Genomic DNA, 21,038 nt, shown 5'->3' on the forward strand with positions numbered 1-21,038 from the left:
ATTATATATATACTGTCTATACAACATCTATGAGGAATAACAGATTACAACTATTGGAAACGCCCGAAACCCACTCAACTCCTGTCAAGGGGTTTATCCTCACCTATTGCAAAAGTAGAAGACACATAGAACACACAACATGCAAGAAGGGTAAGCTAACTTGAACCAAGAATAAATCATGCAATTTTGATAGTTAGGCATTAATCAGAGTTAATCACACAGTGTTTAGAAATCATCCAATTTCATCACAACCATAACACCATATCACCATTTTAGACTCGATATCCGGATTATGTAAGTGACATTGGAGCTCTCAGTGGCTTGCACTTGTAACAGTTCCCAAACTCTGCAGAGTTTTAGGCACAAGGGGTATTCACCCAACCACTCCCAAGGTAAGCCCCTTCACATCTATGACGGATCGGGTCCATAGACTAGGACCTCCTCCTACTCCCCTGACATAATCTATTATACTCTATATGAGTCTTAATGGTTATTAGGAGCGTCAGGATGCCACTGATATGAGTCCTCGTGTCCTTACATTTACAAAACCACCTTCCTTAGAATTTCCCTTGAAATCCTAACTCCAACATACTATCATAAAGGCCAATTTCACACTCAATTCCATCACACTGACTATTATGCATAAGGATCACATACCAGACTCGCCATTATCACATGAATCTAATTAATACAACATCATTTAATCAAAAACAAAGAAAGAGCTCAACTTCTGCAGGAAATCTCGCTTAGGCTAGAGGGTCTCGCCTAAGCTAGAGAGTTGTCTTGCTTAGGCGAGCTACTCTCTCCTGGGCGAGACCTCTTACAATGGCAAATTAAAAATCATGGGCGAACTCTCCCTCAGGCTAAACTGGCTCGCCTAGACGAGAAGTTATCTCGCTTAGGCGACTCCAGATCGCCTAGGCGAGACTTCACGCAGTGACAGAGGCAATTTTCTGGTATTTTCGCTTAGGCGAGAGCTGCTCGCCTGGGCGAAACTACCAGGAAATCTCATCTGTTCTTCACATGCAGACTCGCTCAAAATCATCCAACACTCAATTTCACATACAGGCAGTTTCAAACACGAATTAAACACATAATCAAGCAATTTAATCACTCATGAACACATTTCACACGAAAATTGGGCGAAAAGTCAGCTTCCCTTACCTTTTTGCCAAGGATTCAATTTGGTGGAATCAAGCAAATTACGAGAGAGCAGAATTTACAGTTTAACCTAGGAGAATCCATCACCACGACATGGAGAAGGAAGAATTACACGGTCAGAATCAAAATGCAGAGGTTAACTAGTGAATTCTGGTTGGAATTGAATCAAAGTGAAGATGGAACCTACCTAGGAGAATGAAAGCCGAGAGAGGAAGCTGCTAGGGGTCCTGTTGAGCTGGTCCTTCCTGAATCTGAGCACGCAAGAGACAAACAATGAGATAGCAGAACTTGAGAAGAGAGGTTGGAAAAGAGAGTTTGGGCAGCAGAGAAGATGAGAAAAGTGAGAAAGATGGGTACAATGGCTTTTATTTCTAATAGAGAGAAAGTGAAAAAGGGGTATTACAGAAGGTGTATAGGGATTATTTTCTTTGGAAATTTATTCCGATTTAATTTTAAAATTTAATTTTATCAAATGGTTAAAATATTTCTAATGTTTAATATATTTTATTTTATTTTTATATCACTTTTTATTTGTTTATCATTTAATTATTTATTAATTTGAAATCTATAATTATATTATAACGTGATAAATATGCATTTTATAACCTTCTGATGTAATAAATGTTTTATATCACTGGCGGTGATTTCAGATCTTGAATTGAAAATAAAAATGAGGTGGTGGTGATTTCAGATTTGGAATTGAAAATAAAAAGAAATGAGGAGTATTATTATGCTTACATATATATTTTCTTACAGTTGACAAAGAAATAACCAGGAAAGTATTAGTACTAAATGAGGTGTATTATTATGCTTAAATATATTTTCTTATAGTTGACAAAGAAATAACAAGAACTTATTAGTATTATTTTATTTATCGGTGGTGTTTGAAAAATAATATACAGTGTTTTTGTCATGTTAAAGATTAATCTATATTGAGGATTCCTTTTTGGTGTCATTTTTTTCTTTTATTTTTAAGTTATCATTTAATTCAAATTTAACTAATTCTTTAAATCTACTATTTTTTAATAATGTAATTATTTTTTTATAAAATTGTACTGTTCTTTTAAATTAAAAATTATCTAATAATAAATAAATTATTTATAATTGAGTTTTATAAAATATTTATATTTATTTTAATAACTATAATTTTATTAATTTTTATTGTAAAAAAAAGTAAATAATCATGCACCAGCACGTGTGCTTATAGTTAACATAAAATATGCACATCAAATATTATGGATGTCTTTCTATATAGTTAGGTTTATATTTACTAAAGTTAGATACCAAATGAGCAATACAATCTATAATAGTAAAATTTCATTTTACTCATAAATACGAAAAAAAAAATTATAAATCAATAACTATGTTAAAGTAGTTTAAAACAGTTGGTTAATTTAATGATAATAATTTACTATAAAATGTTTAAATTCTTAAGAAAAATGTGATTGCATAATTCATCACATTTTCTTTCTATTTCTTCCTTTCACCCCATCTATCTCAAAATATGTTGAATATCTAAATTTTTGCTTTACTTTTAACATGTATCAGACAAAAAATTCATAACCAGTTGAATGAGAAATTGGTGTAGGCCATTTTCACATATTGTAACAGACAAAACGTTCATAACACAGTTCTTTATTGCATGTAGACACATTTAATTAAAATGTGATAGGTTGTTTCAGTGATCATGTTGAAGAAAAGGATAATCTGTATATCCAACTACAGGATCACTGGTGTAAAAAGTGCTTCTATCAGGCTTGTTCAATTCAGCATCAACCTCAAATCTCATAGGTAGATCTGGATTAGCCAAAAACAAGCGTCCATAAGCCACCAAATCGGCACCACCGTCTGCAACCACTTTGTTTCCACCACTCCGACTGTAACCTCCAGCCACAATAAAGGTTCCACCAAAGGCCTTTCTAATAGGCAACAATGACACATTGGTCTCACACTTCTCAAACATTGTAACCATTCTGGGTTCAATGACATGACAATAAAGAATGTCCAATTTTCTTAAGGATTGAGCCATGTAAATCCCAAGTGCTTGAGGATCAGAGTCTTTGCAATCACAGTAGTTAGCAAAAGGGGAGAGTCTAACACCAACTTTCTCTGATCCAATCTCATCAATTATTGCCTTCACGACCATCAATGGAAATCGACATCGATTCTCTAAACTACCTCCGAATTCATCATCTCTGTCGTTCACATGGTCTTTCAGGAACTGATCAAGTAAGTATCCATTGGCTCCATGTATCTCCACTCCATCAAAGCCTGAATAAATTTATCAGTTTTCACACATTATCTCATTAATCAGTGTGCATGCAAATAATGGGAAGATACCTTTTGAATGAAAAACTAAGAGTAGAAGAAGAAGAAACTGTTAAGTAAAAAGGTTGGTACCAGCTTCTATAGCATTTTTTGCTGCCATTCTAAAGTCATCGACAATTGTAGGTATTTCATCTGTTCTGAGACGATGTGGAGAGGGGTATTTGGTGCTGCTACCTTCAATGGCCTTGTTTGTGCTTGAAATTGGGGGTTTTCCATTTGGCTGATACACTGTTCACTATACACAATCAGTGTTTATGACATCATTTTCCCAATGCACAGAAAAAAAGTTAAGTGTGCTTCCATCATTAGTGTCAAGGTTGAAAATGAAATGAAAGTTCACTGAGACTCCATGATGTATTATAGCATTGTGAAGTAAATGTTTAGCACTTTGCAGAGCCATAAGTAAATAAATACAAAAGACAAATACCATAGTTGGAGACTCTTCCAGCATGCCAAAGCTGGCAAAAGAATATACCCCCTTTCTCGTGAACAGCTCTCACAATTGGTTTCCATGCTTCCACTTGGTCTCTTGTCCAAATGCCTGGTGTGTTTGGGTACCTTTCACAAGGAAAAAAATGTAACGGTGTGGAACAGAATGTCCAAAAAATTTCACTAGGATAGATCTAATAGCGGGTAAAATAGGATGTATAAGTGTGTTTTAAGTCTAACTCATTCTCACCGACTTCTAAAGTGAGGATTGTAACACACTTATATACTATGAATTGATCTTATCTCTAATCAATGTGAGACTTCCAACGAGATATCTAGTTTATGATATTATTGGGAATCACTAATTCCGTAGAGTAAAATACAGAAAAAATGCAGAAAAAATGAAGATTTGATTACCCTTGTGCAGTTTCTGACACCCCTGAGGCTTCTCCAATCAAGAGTCCACCCTTTGTTGTTCGTTGAGAATAGTAGAGAGCAGCATGAGGCTGAGCAACGAAGTTGTAAGATCTTGTTCTTGTTAATGGCGCCAGAACAATCCTGCACCATGGAACACACAAATCAAAACTACAGATACACAGAAACGATACATGTGGTGAAGGTAAGAATGATGCTAATTTACCTGTGAGAAAGATTGAATTTTCCCATCTTGAATGGGGTGAGAAGGGGTATCACTTCCTCTTCCTTCTCTTTCTCTTCCTCTTCCACCATTGTGTTGTTCATTCTCCTGGTTCAGAATTTGTGATGGAATGTGTATTGCTCTTCATTCTTATATAGTAGCTAAAAAGGAAATAATTGTTTTAACTTTTTGCACCTTATGAAACATTTGTCTTTAACTTTTTTCGGAAAGTCAGAGTAACTCCAAATGAATTTATGTACACTATTGACTACTATTTATTTTACCTTGAGTTACTCAATTTACATTTATTTCAAGTATTACTTTTTCATTCTTTTTCTAGTATTATCATGCAGACTATTGATTACTATTTATTTTATCTCGAGTTATTCAATTTACATTTATTTAAACTGTTATCTTTTCATTCTTTTTATAGTATTAATGGTTTTGCACGGAATTTAAAGTATTTTATTTTGTTTCTATATAGTATTTTTAAATTGATATTTAAAGCTCAAATATATTAATGCTATACAATTTGCATTTATTTTAATTATTATTATATTTTTTTGTTAGAAATATATTTTGTCTTTCAATAATATTTATTATATATATATATATATATTTAAAATTAATATTTAAAGTTCAAAATATTAATATCAAATTAATAGTTGGAGTTTGAATACAAGTCCTTTTAAAAAATGCAAGTTTAACGTATACAACAAATTACCTTTTTCTTTTCTTTTGAGTTACTCAAGTACTCAAGTGCTTATTTTGTCTCCGAGTTATTCAATTTGCATTTACTTGAACTATTATACCTTTACATTCTTTTAACAATTTTTTTTTTTGTAGTATTAATTGTTTTGCATGGGATTTAAGGTATTTTGTTTTGTTTCTATTTACCACTTTTAAATTGATATTTAAAGAATATATTAATTATACTTTTTGCATTTATTTTAACTATTATTATTCCATTTTTTAAGAAATATATTTTATATTTAAATAGCATTAATTATATATATATATATATATATATTTAAAATTAGTATTTAAAGCTCAAAATATTAAATCCTAATACAAGTTGAACCTCTAGAAAAAATTACCTTTTTCTTTTGTCTTGAGTTACTCATGTATTTATTTTGTTGAGTTACTCAATTTGCATTTATATGAACTATTATATCTTTACATTTTTTTAGCAATTTATTTTGTATAGTATTAAATGTTTTGCACGGGATTTAAGCTATTTTACTTTGTTTTTATATAGTATTTTTAAATTGGTGTTTAAAATTCAAGTATATTAACTATACAATTTGCATTTATTTTAACTATTATTATACCTTTTTATAAGAAATATATTTTGTATTTTAATAGTATTAAATTATTATATTTATATATACATATATATATATATATATTAATTTAAAATTAATATTTAAAGATCAAAATATTAATGTTAAATTAATAGTTAGGATTTGAATCCAGATTTTTTTTAAATGTGAGTTGAATATCTAGAACAAATTACCTTTTTTTTCTTGAGTTACTCAAAGTATTTATTTTGCCTTGAGGTACTCAATTTGCATTTATGTGAACTACTATATGTGAGAACCCTCTTTTATTTTTCCCCTTTCTAAGAACACTCTCTGCCAACACACAAGGAGATTATACTCCACTCACCTACACCTCTCTACTTCACAGTTCTCCTCCTTCTCTCTAACCACCAAAGAAGTTCAGATTCCTAAATTCAATCCCTAAATCTGTTTTCATTCTTTCAGCAACAGCAACACAACCTGAGATCACCACAGAACCTCCTCCCTAAGCTGTTCGATCCATCCTTACGCGTAAGTCGAATTTCAATTTCCTCAGTTCACCTTCCTTCTTTCTGTTTTTAGGGTCTTTAAGTGGTTGGGTCGAAATTTTGGGGATAAACTCATGTCTAGAATTCCCTTTCAGCCCCTTAAGTGTTGAAGTGGTACCATTCTTCTGTTGAGAGCTGATCTTGCTTGGGCTTTGTTGGGGAAAGGTAAGGGAAGCTAACCCTTTCTGTAAGGTTTCTAGAAAATCCGTGAAAAAGCTTGAATTGCATGTTTGATTTATGGATTTGGTGTTTGAAATCGTGTGAATTGATGAGTATTTGAATGGTGCTAAAGGAAAACTGGCTTGCTGCATGAAGGAACAGGTTCGTGTCCTGATATTTTCGCCTAGGCGAGTACCGCTCGCCTGAGCGAAAATACCATGAAACGCACCTCTGTTCCTGCGCGAAGCCTCGCCTAGGCGAGCTGGGGTCGCCTGAGCGAGATCACGATCTCGTCTGGGCGAACCAGCTTAGCCTGAGCGAGGGTTCGCCCAATTTTTCTATTTTTGCCACTGTTGGTGTCTCGCCTAGGCGAGACTGACTCGCCTGAGCGAGATAACCTCTCGCCTAGGCTAGACTTTCTAGCCTAAGCGAGAGGCACTGCAGTAGTAGTGTTTCAAAAGTTGTTTCCTTGGTACAAATATATAATTTAAAGCATCTTCGTGCAATTTAAACTCCGTATGATTGGAATGTTACCATTGATGTATAGAATGATTTAATTGAATGAATGTAAGTATGAAGAGATGAAGTTTGGAAGGAATTTCAAGGGAAATTCGAGTAGGAATTTTAGTGTGTGTAAGGATGTAAGGAATCTAAAATGGTTGGTATCCTGAAACTCCAATAATCATTTAAGCTCAGGTAGAGTAAAATGATTATGTATATGTGTCCATAGATGTATCCCTTATACCCACTTTGACCTGATGTATATGTGTCCATAGATGTATCAGTGTTGGAGGACTGTATTGGATAGGTTTATTCTACGTCTGCATGTTTGCTCCTACTATCTGCTATGTTTAATCATAATCTAATGTTTTGTTTGATAGTATGGAAAACTATTAAATGGGATGTTACATTTTGGTATCAGAGCAGTAGTTCCTTTAGGGTCTGTAGGTGTGAGCTTGCCTAGTTTCTGTTGCGTGTTTCTTATAGTGTTTTGGTACTTTTGTGGCGCTTGTTAGATAAACTGATGACTCTCTCTTTGTGTGGTCAGAGCTATGGCACCTAGACCTCCTCCTCCTCCTATTCCTAACCCGGATAGCTCTCACTTGGTGGGGACTATTGAGGCGATGTTGGCAGCCATGCAGCAGCAGAATGCTAACATGGTGAACCAACACAACTTGGCCTTGCAGCAGATGGAGTCTGCTAGACTCGCAGCAGAGACCACCCAACAGAGGCACTTGGAAGCCTTACATCAGCTAGGGGAGAATAGATCTGCGGCTGGATCTTCCCAAGCTCCACCACCACGAGTGCAAGAGTGGAGTTTGGAGGACTTTCTCAAGCATCATCCTTCCCGCTTTGACGGTAAGAGCACTCCCGACGAGGCAGATCAGTGGATGCGAGATATGGAGAGGATTTTTGAGGCCAAAAGATGCCCCTCAGAGAGTAGACTGGCCTATTCTGAGTACTTGCTAGCCGGGGAGGCTGTTCATTGGTGGTCTAGCATGAAGATGATGTTAGAAGACGGTAGGGAGCCCATCACTTGGGAGCTATTCAAGAAAAAGTTCTATGCTGAGTACTTCCCAGACAGTGTGAGGTATGCCAAGGAAGTGGAGTTTTTGCAGTTGATGCAAGGGGAGATGTCCGTATCCGAGTACGCTGAAAAGTTCAAACACTTGGGCAGATTCCACACCTTGAGGATGGCAGAAGACTGACAGTGTAGGAAGTTTGAGAATGGGTTGAGAGGTGATCTCAAACTCATGGTGGCTCCACTCTCTATAAAGGAGTTCCCTGCTTTGGTAGAAAAAGCAAGAGTAATGGAGAAGCTGAAAGCGGAAGTCGAGGCTCAGCAGCGGTCTCAACAGAAGGTGGGAGGACCATCTGGGTCCACGAGCCGACAGGATGATAGGAGAAAACCCTACTCTAGACCTCCGCCTCAGGGGCCCAGGAGATTCTCACCACAGCCACATCAGTCCCCTCAGCACCTTTCTCCCCGACCTCAGTGTTTTCAGTGCGGAGGGCCCACATGAGGAGCGCTTGTCCTCAGCTTGGTAGTAGGTGGACGTGTTATAAATGTGGCCAGGAAGGTCACATTATCAGGGATTGTCCCACTGGCAGGAGCACGATGCCAAGACTTTCGACACAGTCACAACCACAGCAGACACGAGGAAGTACTAGACCTCAGGCAGCTGGTCGAGTGTATGCCATGACAGACACAGAGGCGAACAGAGCAGGTAACCTCGTCTTTGGGTCTTGCATGATTGGTGGTAGGAGCCTATGTGTACTATACGATTCAGGAGCGACACATTCTTTTGTGTCGGAGTCTATAGTGTTGGAGTTGAGTCTTCCGGCGAAGGAGCTCCAGTTTGACCTGGTGGTATCCACGCCTGCTTCTGGGTTGATCAGAACCTCAACCGTGTGTGCTAGGTGCAGGGTTGAGGTTGAGGGACGCCAATACCGGGTAAATCTGATCTGTTTACCTTTGGAGGGCTTAGATGTGATCTTGGGAATGGATTGGCTATCTGCTAATCACATTCTTATCGATTGCAAAGAGAAGAGGGTGATGTTTCCCAGCTTAGAGGATGAGGTTGTGTTGATGTCCTCACAGCAGGTGGATCAAGCCATCCAAGAGGGATCTCAGTGTTTCTTGATTCTAACTCAACTATCTGTTGAGAAGGAGGGCGGACACCTTGAGACGGCAGTGGTGAGGGAATTCTTTGATGTTTTCCTTGATGAGGTACCCGGCTTGCCCCCATCCAGAGAAATCGAGTTCTCTATTGATCTGGTACCTGGGGCAGGGCCAGTATCAATAGCACCTTACAGGATGGCTCCCGCTGAACTGGCAGAGTTGAAAAAGCAGATTGAGGAACTGCTAGAGAAACAATTCATCAGGCCCAGTGTGTCACCTTGGGGAGCGCCGGTGTTGTTAGTTAAGAAAAAGGATGGCAGCTCCAGGCTTTGTGTGGATTACCGGCAACTCAACAAGCTAACCATCAAGAACAAATATCCTCTGCCAAGGATAGATGACTTAATGGATCAGTTGCACGACGCTGCGCTGTTTTCGAAAATCGACTTGAGATCAGGATACCATCAGATTAGAGTTAAGTCTGGTGATGTGCAGAAGACTGCTTTCAGGTCTAGATAGGGGCACTACGAGTATGTAGTGATGCCCTTCGGTGTGACCAACGCCCCTGCCTTGTTCATGGACTATATGAACCGCATCTTCAGGTCTTTCCTAGACAAGTTCGTAGTGGTTTTCATCGACGACATCTTGATATACTCTCAAACTCACGAAGAACATGCGGAGCATCTGAGAACAGTTCTGAGCATCTTGAGGGAGAAGCAGCTTTATGCAAAGCTGTCTAAGTGCGAGTTTTGGATGACTACGGTCCAATTCTTGGGGCATGTGATCTCGGCCCAGGGCGTATCAGTGGACCCATCCAAAGTTGAGGCTGTTTTAAAATGGGAGCGTCCTAGATCAGCGACCGAGATTAGAAACTTTGTAGGACTTGCAGGATACTACCGGAGTTCATTGAAGGATTTTCTAAGATTGTGGCGCCTTTAACTCAGCTGACCCGTAAGGATCAGCCTTTTGCTTGGACTGACCGATGCGAAAGTAGCTTTCAAGAGTTGAAGCAAAAGCTGACCAGTGCTCCTGTATTGGTGATTCCTGATACCAGTAGACCCTTTGAGGTATACTGTGATGCCTCCCAACAGGGGTTAGGGTGTGTTCTGATGCAAGAAAGGAGAGTGGTTGCCTACGCCTCCAGGCAACTTAAGAGTCATGAGAAGAACTACCCCACACACGATCTCGAGTTAGCGGCGGTGGTTTTCGCACTGAAAATGTGGAGACATTATCTGTACGGTGCTCAATTCCAAGTTTTCAGTGACCACAAGAGCCTGAAGTACCTGTTCGACCAGAAAGAATTGAATATGAGGCAAAGACGTTGGATGGAGTTTTTAAAAGACTTCGATTTCGAACTGTTGTACCACCCGGGAAAAGCAAATGTGGTGGCGGACGCTCTAAGCAGAAAAACAGTTCATGCCTCTTATATGATGGCCAGAGAGTTGGAATTGGTGGAACAGTTCAGAGACATGCAGTTACAGGTGACTTTGGGAGAGGGCGTCATTAGATGCAACCGCCTAATCGTATCTAGTGATTTCCTCGTCCTGATAAAGGAGAGACAGTTATCTGACCCCAAATTACGGGAGACAGCGGAATGTCTGGGTACAGAGAAGGCCAAGGACTTTGAGATGGGAGGTGATGGAGTATTGAGATTCAGGGGCAGGGTCTGCATACCTGAGGATTTGGAGGTGAAGGGCATGATTCTTGAAGAAGGCCACAAGAGTCGTTTTAGCATGCACCTAGGCATGACTAAAATGTATCACGATCTGAGGGAATCGTTCTGGTGGACGGGCATGAAGTCGGACATTGCTCGGTATGTGTCATCCTGTTTGACCTGTCAAAAGGCTAAGACAGAACATCAGAGGCCTGGAGGGATGCTACAACAGTTGGAGATTCCAGAGTGGAAGTGGGATAACATTGCTATGGATTTTGTTACCCATTTACCACGAACGGTGAGGAACCATGATGCTATATGGGTTATAGTAGACCGCCTAACCAAGAGTGTCCATTTCCTCGCAGTGAACCTAAGAATGTCCATGGCGAAGTTGGCACAGATGTATATCAATGAGATTGTGAGACTGCATGGAGTGCCGTTGAGCATAGTCTCTGATAGGGATCCTCGTTTCACCTCCCGTTTTTGGCAGACGTTGCAGAATGCCATGGGTAACAGACTAACCATGAGCTCAGCTTACCACCCCCAGACGGATGGCCAATCCGAGAGGACAATACAGTCTCTTGAGGACCTCTTGCGGACATGTGTGCTAGATCACCTTGGCATGTGGGATGAAATTCTGCCACTGGTGGAGTTTACATATAATAACAGTTTCCATGCGAGCATTGGCATGGCGCCATATGAAGCTCTTTATGGCAGGAGATGCAGGACCCCCTTGTGTTGGTACCAAGACGGAGAGTCGGTTGTTGTAGGACCAGAATTGCTGAGGCAAACTACAGAAAAGGTCAAGCAGATACAAGGAAAAATGAAGGCATCTCAGAGCAGACAGAAATCCTATGCTGATCAGAGGAGAAGACCTTTAGAGTTTGCAGCGGGAGATCACGTTTTCTTGAGGATTACCCCAACCACTAGTGTGGGGAGGGCTATTCGCTCAAGAAAGCTCCGTATGATTGGAATGTTACCATTGATGTATAGAATGATTTAATTGAATGAATGTAAGTATGAAGAGATGAAGTTTGGAAGGAATTTCAAGGGAAATTCGAGTAGGAATTTTAGTGTGTGTAAGGATGTAAGGAATCTAAAATGGTTGGTATCCTGAAACTCCAATAATCATTTAAGCTCAGGTAGAGTAAAATGATTATGTCGTGAGGAGTAGCAGGAGGTCCTCGTCGTCGGACTCGATCAAGTCTCAGACGTGGAGGAGACTTACCCTGGGAACGGTCGGGTGAACACCCCATGTGTCCAGACTCTGCAGAGTCTGGGAACTGTTACAGGTGCAAGCCACCAAGAGCTCTAACGTCACTTACACAATCCGGATATCGAGTCTAGGATTTTTGGTTGAATTCCATGCTATAAATGACAATTTAAGTTGTGAAGTGCATTGATATTTGTTCTCTTTCAGTTAGTTTACCCTTCCTGTTATGTGTTTACTTGTGCATATTACCCTTTGCAATGATCACCTATGTTTGGTGGGAGCAGAGCTGAAACCAGATGGAGACGTTTCCTCTTGAGCAGAAGTTGGAGCTTGGCAAGGAGTGCCACTATAGTTAGACTTTTATTATATATTTTGAGATCTTGGGTGTAGTCTAGTATCCCTTATACCCACTCTGACCTGATGTATATGTGTCCATAGATGTATCAGTGTTGGAGGACTGTATTGGATAGGTTTATTCTACGTCTGCATGTTTGCTCCTACTATCTGCTATGTTTAATCATAATCTAATGTTTTGTTTGATAGTATGGAAAACTATTAAATGAGATGTTACACTATACCTATACATTTGTTTTAGCAAAATATTTTTTTGTATAGTATTAATTGTTTTGCACGCCATTTAAGGTATTTTACTTTGTTTTTATATAGTATTATTAAATTGGTATTTAAAACTCAAATATATTAACTATACAATTTGCATTTATTTTAACTATTTTTATACCTTTTTATAAGAAATATATTTTGCATTTTAATAGTATTAAATAATTATATTTATATATATTAATTTAAAATTAATATTTAAAGATCAAAATATTGATGTTAAATTCATACTTAGATTTGAATTCAGTTCTTTTTAAAATGCGAGTTGAACATTTAGAAAAAAATTACCTTTTTCTTTTGTCTTGAGTTACTAAAATACTTATTTTGCCTTGAGTTACTCAATTTGCCTTTATTTAGACTATTATTCCTTTACATTTTTTTAGTGAAATTTTTTTTTCATATAATATTAATTGTTTTGCACGGGATATAAGGTATTTTATTCTGTTTTTCTTTTGTCTTGAGTTACTCAAATATTTATTTTGTCTTGAGTTACTCAATTTGCATTTATTTAGACTATTATTCCTTTACATTTAGTGAATTTTTTTAACTATTATTATATATTTTTGAAGAAATAGATTCTGTATTTTAATAGTATTAATCACATATATATATATATATATATATATATATATATATATATATTAATTTAAAATTAATATTTTAAACTCAAAATATTAATATTAAACTAATAGTTAACCCCTGTCCATTTTAAAAATACGAGTTGAACCTCAATAATAAATTACTTTTTTTTCTTGTCTTGAATTACTTAAGTATTTATTTTGCCTTGAATACTTAATTCGCATTTATTTGAACTATTATATACCTTTTCATTTTTTTATAGTATTAATTGTTTTGTACGTTATTTAAGGTATTTTATTTTCTTTCCATATTTTTAAATTGATATTTAAAGCTCATATATATATATATATATATATATATATATATATATATATATATATATATATTGACTACACAATTTGCATTTATTTTAAATATTATTATATATATTTTTAAGAAATTTTTATTTTAACAGTATTAATTATAATATATATAATATATATTTAACGCTCAAAATATTAATATTAAATTAATAATTAGGATTTGAACCTAAACCTTTTTTAAAAAAGTAATTGAAGAACAAATTATCTTTTTTTTTGGTCTTGAGTTACTCAAGTACTTATTTGGTTTGAGTTACTCAATTTGCATTTTAATTATTATACCTTTTCATTTATTTGTTTTTGTTAGCAAAATATTTTTTATAGTATTAATTGTTTTGCACAAGATTTAAGGTGATTTATTTTGTTTCTATATAATGTTCTTAAATTGATATTTAAAGCTCAAATATATTAACTGTACAATTTGCATTTATTTTACCTATTATTATACTCTTTTTCTAAGAAATTGATGTTGTATTTTAACTGTATTAATATATATATATATATATATAAATAAATTCAAAATTAATATTTAAAGCTCAAAATATTAATATTAAATTAATAGTTAGGAGTTGGATTGAAGTCCTTTTTAAACATGCTACTTTAATCTCTGAAACAAATTATCTTTTGCTTTATTTTAATATTATACAATTTGCATTTATATTTTAATAGTATTATATATATATATATATATATATATATATATATAAATTTAAAATTTATTATTTAAACCTCAAATATTAATATTAAATTAATTAATATTTAATTAATAGTTAAATTTAAACCGAAGTCCTTTTATAAATATGCCACTTGAACCTCCGCAACAAATAACTTTCTTCTTTTGTCACTTTTAGAGTTTAAAGTTACATTGTCTCATGATTATATCCATAATTCCACTAATTGTTTTTTGCGTATATTGTTAATTAAATTAAACAGGAATAATTGAAAAGTTGAAACTGATTATATGTGGGCCAAAAGTTTAGTGGATGGGAAAAAACGACACAATTAAATATTTTATTTAATAAATATAAACACATTTTATTAATTTACAAATTTACATATTTCATCATTATAACTCCCTAGATGTACGACGTTTTGCAATAAATTTAAAATATTAATGGATATACTTAAACAAATTTATGTTTATCATTTTTTTTGTCTCCTTTTGAAAATAATCACATTTTTTTGGTATTTTTTTAGAGGGCTTTTGATCGAAATAAAATATATATTTTCAGAATTTAGGTTAAACAGACATGGTTAAAATTTGTTCAATCAGCGAAGATACTAAGTTTACACTCTTAAAGTTCATTCATAGTCACTAATAACTATAGTCCTATACATAAAAAGATAAATAAACATTTACATGTTACAATTTATCAACACTCTTTCAATTGAAGATTTTTTTTTCTTATCATTTTAGAGTTAATTGTCCTTATATTTGCTGAACAAAATTAAAATTTTTTGCTGATTGGTATCTTGTCAAGAATAATTGAAAGTGATTTTAGTATATAATATAATCATTGGTTTTAATTATCCTCTACTGTTCTCCCTATTGGTGTCCACTGCTATGAAACATAATCTCCTTTCCTTTTTAAATGATGCTCATTTTTTAATTTAGCTTTCTAATTTTTTTTTCACTCACATACTTTGAATGGTTTTGTTGTGTATTGTATTTGTTGTATAAAAAAGAGACTTCAACACTTTTTCTACATTGTTCATCAAAGATAGTATTATGTGAGTTGAGAAGATAAATTCTTTGTATGTGATTTCTCCGTATTTAAATTCAAAATTATGTTTATCTAACCCACATCAACTATGTTGGGTCATTCGAGAGAGGATCACCGGAGATATTTAACATTAATGAGCATGAGTTGAACCTATATAAGGGATTAACATCACTCTTAACCTAAAACCTTAAGACAATAGATTTAGGAGTCTTTATATGGTGTTCAACTTTCTCATTTTTACTTAATGTGAGACTTAAACTCATATTTAAATTTTCAACAAACTATTTTTTAACATGGTGGTAACAAGTTTGTTCACATTAATGAAAAAAGAAACAATAATCTATAATAGGAATAACTTAGTGGGATCTTTTTTCTAATATATATATATATATATATATATATATATATATATATATATATATATATATATTGGTATGTGGTGATATGTCATAAGATTTGGGTGGAGAGTGAAAGCTTTTCATGATATACTCCATTTATTTAGCATATCTTAATTAAGGATTTGGATGTTCTTTTTTCTTAATAGTGTAATCTTCTTCTAGCACTTATTAATCTAATTTTTTAAAATTGGAATGACTCCATTAAAAGGAATGAGAGGAGATGTTGCTTTTCCAACTCAACTTACCCTCTTTATTTTTAGTTTATGGTTTTTTGAATTGAAAAAAAAAATTAATCTTTGAAATAAGCAATAGATTAGTAGGACTTGTTAATTGTTGTAAACTGAAATACAAATTTCATCTGTTAAGAACTACTACTTAATATTACTAGAGGAAATTATACTTATATTTATGAATTTTTCTTTAACTATATTAAGAGATGTTGTTATTGAAAGAAGTAAACATTTCTTTCTTTTATTTTAAAAACATTATATTACTGCTCAATTTTACGTTATATCTGTTAGATTTTTGGACTTATTCTTGTGCTAAAAAAATTCAAATGTGTAAAATCTACTTATATCCCTTATTTAAGGAGAGAGATAGGCTATGTTTGAGAGATCCAAAATTTCGGATTTTTTCGATTGCAGTTGAAAAAAATGTTTCTATAAAAAGTGATTCTTCATTTTAAACGGTGATTTGTAAATCATTATTCTAAAGATTAATAAACAGTTTCCACAACCAAGGATCACGTGATATACTTTTTTATGTTTTAAAAATATCAAGCTTGCATTAGTAAGAACTATAATAATAATAATAATAATAATTGTATTTACAAAAAAAGAATCTTAAATAGAGTTAAAGTTATATAGTCATTCATTTAAATGGATAGATAAATATTTCGAGTCTAATTAGTTCAGTGTTTGCTTCTTATAGTTATATTCCATTTAGTCTTAAACAATTATAAAGTTAGGGTAATTGAAGAAATATGTTGGTGTAATGTTTTTCAAATACTTTTTTTTTAAAGTTAATTATTCAAATATAATTATATAATCAAGAGTTTTTCTTTTGTTATAGAATAAAAGAGTCTCAGTGTTCCCCAGCCTGTAGTTTTTTTTAAAGGCAAAATAAATATATTAAAAAATTTATTGAGTGCAACAAATAATGAAGAAAAGGAAAATTTGGTATGGCGTGATAGAAGAACACGAGCTAAAAAAATGGTGGAAGAGCCACGCAATCTAAACTAATAATCACCACAATAAAAAGCAGAAATACCACATAACTCTCCAACTAAAAATATTCAAATAGTTGATTCATTAAATTAAGTATTCACATGGTTGTTAGTACAATAAAAGAAAAAATATTATAAATTAAATGTAACAATTATTCTCACATGGTCGGTGAATAGTTTATTTCAAAGTTTCCTAATTTATAAGTTATATATCACTTCTTGTAATTTATTTATTTTTTGTTACTACTTTTCATATTTAAATATAGATTTTTTATCCTTAATTTATGTTATATTTATTATTATCCATTTGAATATTACAGAATTCATATGAACAAAATTTAACGCTATGAAAGTTATACATGTTAATTTTTAAGGTACGAGAACCAACCTTTAAAAACTTGTAAAAATTCATTGAATCCAACGTTTTATGACAATGACAAGTTTAGTTCTTTGATTAGATTCAATCAAAGTCAAATATCAAATTATTTACAAAAAATGAATTATATTGGGCATTAGTAAGTGTTGGTGTTCAATTATATAAATAAGCTTTTTAAAAAGCTTTGAATTTTATTTTGGTCAAGAGGTTGGTGAAGACAAAAGACTCCTACAAAAAAGTATTGATGCATTTAGCACGATTGGGAAGTGATGAATATATTGAATTATTATAAATAGCTATGATAGCATTATCTTCTCTTATTATTAAAAACACAATCCACTCATTCATTCCACTCTTTCTATGTCCAATAACTACACCCATCTATGCCCTTCTTTCAGGGACTACTTAATTATTATGCACTTTAATGCATATACCTAACTACATACAATTTTCATTCTCAGTCAGAGTCTAAGTTTCTGTACTAAAAAACTTTACTTGGAATATAACTATAATGTTTTTTAATTATCTTTTAATATTATTCTTTATTTATTTTATTCGATTTAATATATGAGATTGAGTCCTAGTAAATATTTTCAATTCTAAGGGTTAGTATAGTTCTTGTATTTCTTTGTTTTAGAGCAGTGTCTTCAAAGAGTTATCTTCTCTTAAACCAGGAAAAGCCAATTTAGTAACAAATGAATTGTATGCTAGAAGTAAAAAAATAGTCGAAAATTATACAATACCTACAAGATAGAGATGAAAGAAGGAATGGAACTGAAATTCATCATAAAGAAAACTTGAAAAAAAAGTCTGCAAAATTCTTAAATAACTTGAATCGTAACATCCAGACCATAGTAGAACTACAAGACCATATATCATTTTAAAAAAATACTGCTCATGGAGAACAAATAAAATAATTTGCGAAACCATTTTGTAAGAAAAACATATATCTTTTTAAGATAAAAGCATTAGATAAGGTAAAAAAAATACGGAGTAAAGTAACAATTAAGAATAATAAAATAAAAAATATATTTAGAATGTCAAAAAGTATAAAAAAAACGAGAGACACTAAAAAATGTGAAATTAATGACTTTAAAAAATATAATATCTTTAAAAGAGTATTATATATATATATATATATATATATATATATGATTTTTTTTAAATAAAAGGTTGAAGATTGGAAAAGTACTTTTTGAAAGAAAAAAAAATAGTGTATAAAAAAGTAATATTTGGAAAAAATAAAACTCATTTGAAAAACATGAAAAATTGTGATCTCAGACTTATCTTTTTGGTCTTCGGGGAGTAGTTGTTCCTACTTGTGATTTCAGAGCACTTAGTCCATTGTTACCAACATCCTTGGGCCTTGTCATAGTATTAACGGGCTTAAATAGAAATGAAAATGGGCCCTGTTTCATTGGCAAATGGTTAGAGACTGTTGTAATGTTGTAATGCTTTTGTAATCACAAAAGTTTATAGTAGTATTTATTATATTGAAAATAAATTATGGTAAAACGATGTTTAATAACACATTTTATAATAGTTAAAAATTTACAAAATAAAATCATCAACCACATATGAAACAAATTATAAATGCTTTATTAAACAAAAATCAATTAACGTGATATTATTTTCATACAACTGATCGTAATCTTTTATATTTTTTCTATTCAATTTATATAGTTACTAACCAAAGTACGTATTTAATCTTCTATTTATCATATATCTTTAAATTTCGTAAGGATAAATATGGTTCATAATTTTGATGTTAGCGTACGCGTGGGACGAGCGTTAATTACGCATCTTCTTCTTTCTATTCCTAAACTACAGCCTCAAAACAAACTTACAATTATTTATTCATTTATTTCCATTAATTTATCATTATTTGTGATTATTATTGTGTTTGTCTCATACAAACATTCAAAAATCAAGGTAAAATGATATTCATGAGACATTTTCATGTAAAATGTTTTTTAATGAAAGAAAGTAAGCTTAAAGTTAAAAAAAGGAAGAAGAAAGGAGAGGCTAACCTGCGAGATTTGCGGTATTAGGCTAAATCGCGCAGTAAACTACGCTACTTTAAGCTTTGACTTGAGGTCTGAGAATGCTTCCTTTCTCTGCAAAATGCAATCCAATCCCAAACAAAACTGAATCATTTTCTTGTTTCTGCAACAACTAACAAGGAGACAAAAAAAATGGAGGCAGAACATCACCAAGATACCTCAACCGCAATCGAAAGCCTTTACGTTAAAGTGATGACCGACGAACAAATGGAACTGCTCCGGCAACAGATATCCGTCTACGCCACCATCTGCGAACAGCTTGTAGAGATGCACAAAGCAGTAACCACCCAGCAAGACCTCGCAGGTTTTTCCTCGCTTCTTTTCTAAATCTAACTAACTCTATAGATCGAATAATTGGAGGGAACGACACACTTATTTATATAGAAAACGAGGGTTGTAGGTTATATTTTTTATCTGATGTGGGACTTAATTTCATAAAATTGGTTTATCTGTTGTGATGTTTTGGGTCAGGGCTGAGGCTGGGTAATTTGTACTGTGATCCGTTGATGGCGTGTTCTGGACACAAGATAACGGCGAGGCAGCGTTGGACTCCGACGCCTCTGCAGCTTCAAATTCTGGAGCGAATTTTCGATGAGGGAAATGGCACTCCGAGTAAGCAGAAGATCAAGGAGATAACCACCGAACTGGGGCAACACGGCCAAATATCAGAGACGAATGTGTATAACTGGTTCCAGAACAGAAGGGCTCGTTCGAAGAGGAAGCAACTCGCTCCCGCCGCGCCGGAGCCAGAAGCCGAGGCGGAAGTTGAGTCTCCGAGAGAGAAAAAGATACGCGCCGCCGAGAGCGTTCAGGTTGTTCAACCCTTTGAGAATTCATCACCTCATAGGATGAAGGACATGTACATCCACAGTCCTGACTTAGGTATTGTTAATTAATCTTTCAGGATGAATTTCTTGATAAACATGCATACAAAAATTAAGAACATGATCGATTAAGTTTTTTCAGAATTCTTCATAGGCTTGTTTTTAATTTGAAGATATGCAATTCAAATTCCGTTGATTTGTTTATGCAGGATTTGACCAATTGCTGAGTAAAATAGAAGTTGCAGGCTGTTACAGCTCTTATTTTCTTTGACAGAATCTGTGGAATGCATGGGTTGAAGACTCTTCACTTTTTCAGTTCATCATCACCCAAACACTAGTCTCCTTTTGTATTGTTTTGATACTTGATATATAACATTAGTTATTTGATGTTATTTTAAATATTAGTATATAGTTATTTATACTGACAAATGGCAAGAAGAGTTAATTATTCCTTCTTCATGGAATCAAAATTTAGTAGTGAGTGTGAGTTGTGCACAACTGTTTATTTAATATAAGTGTCTTTATAACGTCATCATTTTTTCATTTTTCTTCTTTGTATTACTCAATCACCATTTTGCACAAACCCACCGACATCCAACTTTGCTCTATAGAGCACACACATATTTTGATAGAGAAGAGAAATAGATTAATGTATAAGCATGGTAAATATATTGTTGTGGTTAGTATATAAATCCATAAGAGGTATCAAGGTGGATATTAAGTTGTTAATTTGAGTACATAGTTTATTGTTTATTAAGGATGTAAGACTTCACAAAATGTTATAAATAAGTTTAAGAGAATTTCAATTTCACTTGCCCACTA

General features: G+C 33.7%; 2 protein-coding genes across 2 annotated transcripts; one reads left to right on the forward strand and one right to left on the reverse strand.

The window, feature by feature from the left end:
• Positions 1 to 2,705: 2,705 nt before the first annotated feature.
• LOC114162438 (putative 12-oxophytodienoate reductase 11) lies at positions 2,706 to 4,925 on the reverse strand. Its single transcript, XM_028046329.1, has 5 exons — positions 4,559 to 4,925; positions 4,336 to 4,476; positions 3,917 to 4,047; positions 3,562 to 3,717; positions 2,706 to 3,432 (listed from the first exon to the last, which is right to left on the reverse strand). The coding sequence occupies exons 1-5, from the start codon at positions 4,657 to 4,659 to the stop codon at positions 2,840 to 2,842; spliced, it is 1,122 nt and encodes a 373-aa protein (XP_027902130.1). The 5' UTR covers positions 4,660 to 4,925; the 3' UTR covers positions 2,706 to 2,839.
• Positions 4,926 to 19,355: 14,430 nt separating this feature from the next.
• On the forward strand, positions 19,356 to 20,711 carry LOC114162345 (WUSCHEL-related homeobox 8-like). The gene is made up of 3 exons (XM_028046201.1): positions 19,356 to 19,696; positions 19,864 to 20,274; positions 20,426 to 20,711. The coding sequence occupies exons 1-3, from the start codon at positions 19,525 to 19,527 to the stop codon at positions 20,485 to 20,487; spliced, it is 645 nt and encodes a 214-aa protein (XP_027902002.1). The 5' UTR covers positions 19,356 to 19,524; the 3' UTR covers positions 20,488 to 20,711.
• The last annotated feature ends 327 nt before the right edge of the window (positions 20,712 to 21,038 follow it).

This window comes from Vigna unguiculata, chromosome 9, assembly GCF_004118075.2.
Source record: "Vigna unguiculata cultivar IT97K-499-35 chromosome 9, ASM411807v1, whole genome shotgun sequence".
Lineage (NCBI taxonomy): Eukaryota > Viridiplantae > Streptophyta > Magnoliopsida > Fabales > Fabaceae > Vigna > Vigna unguiculata.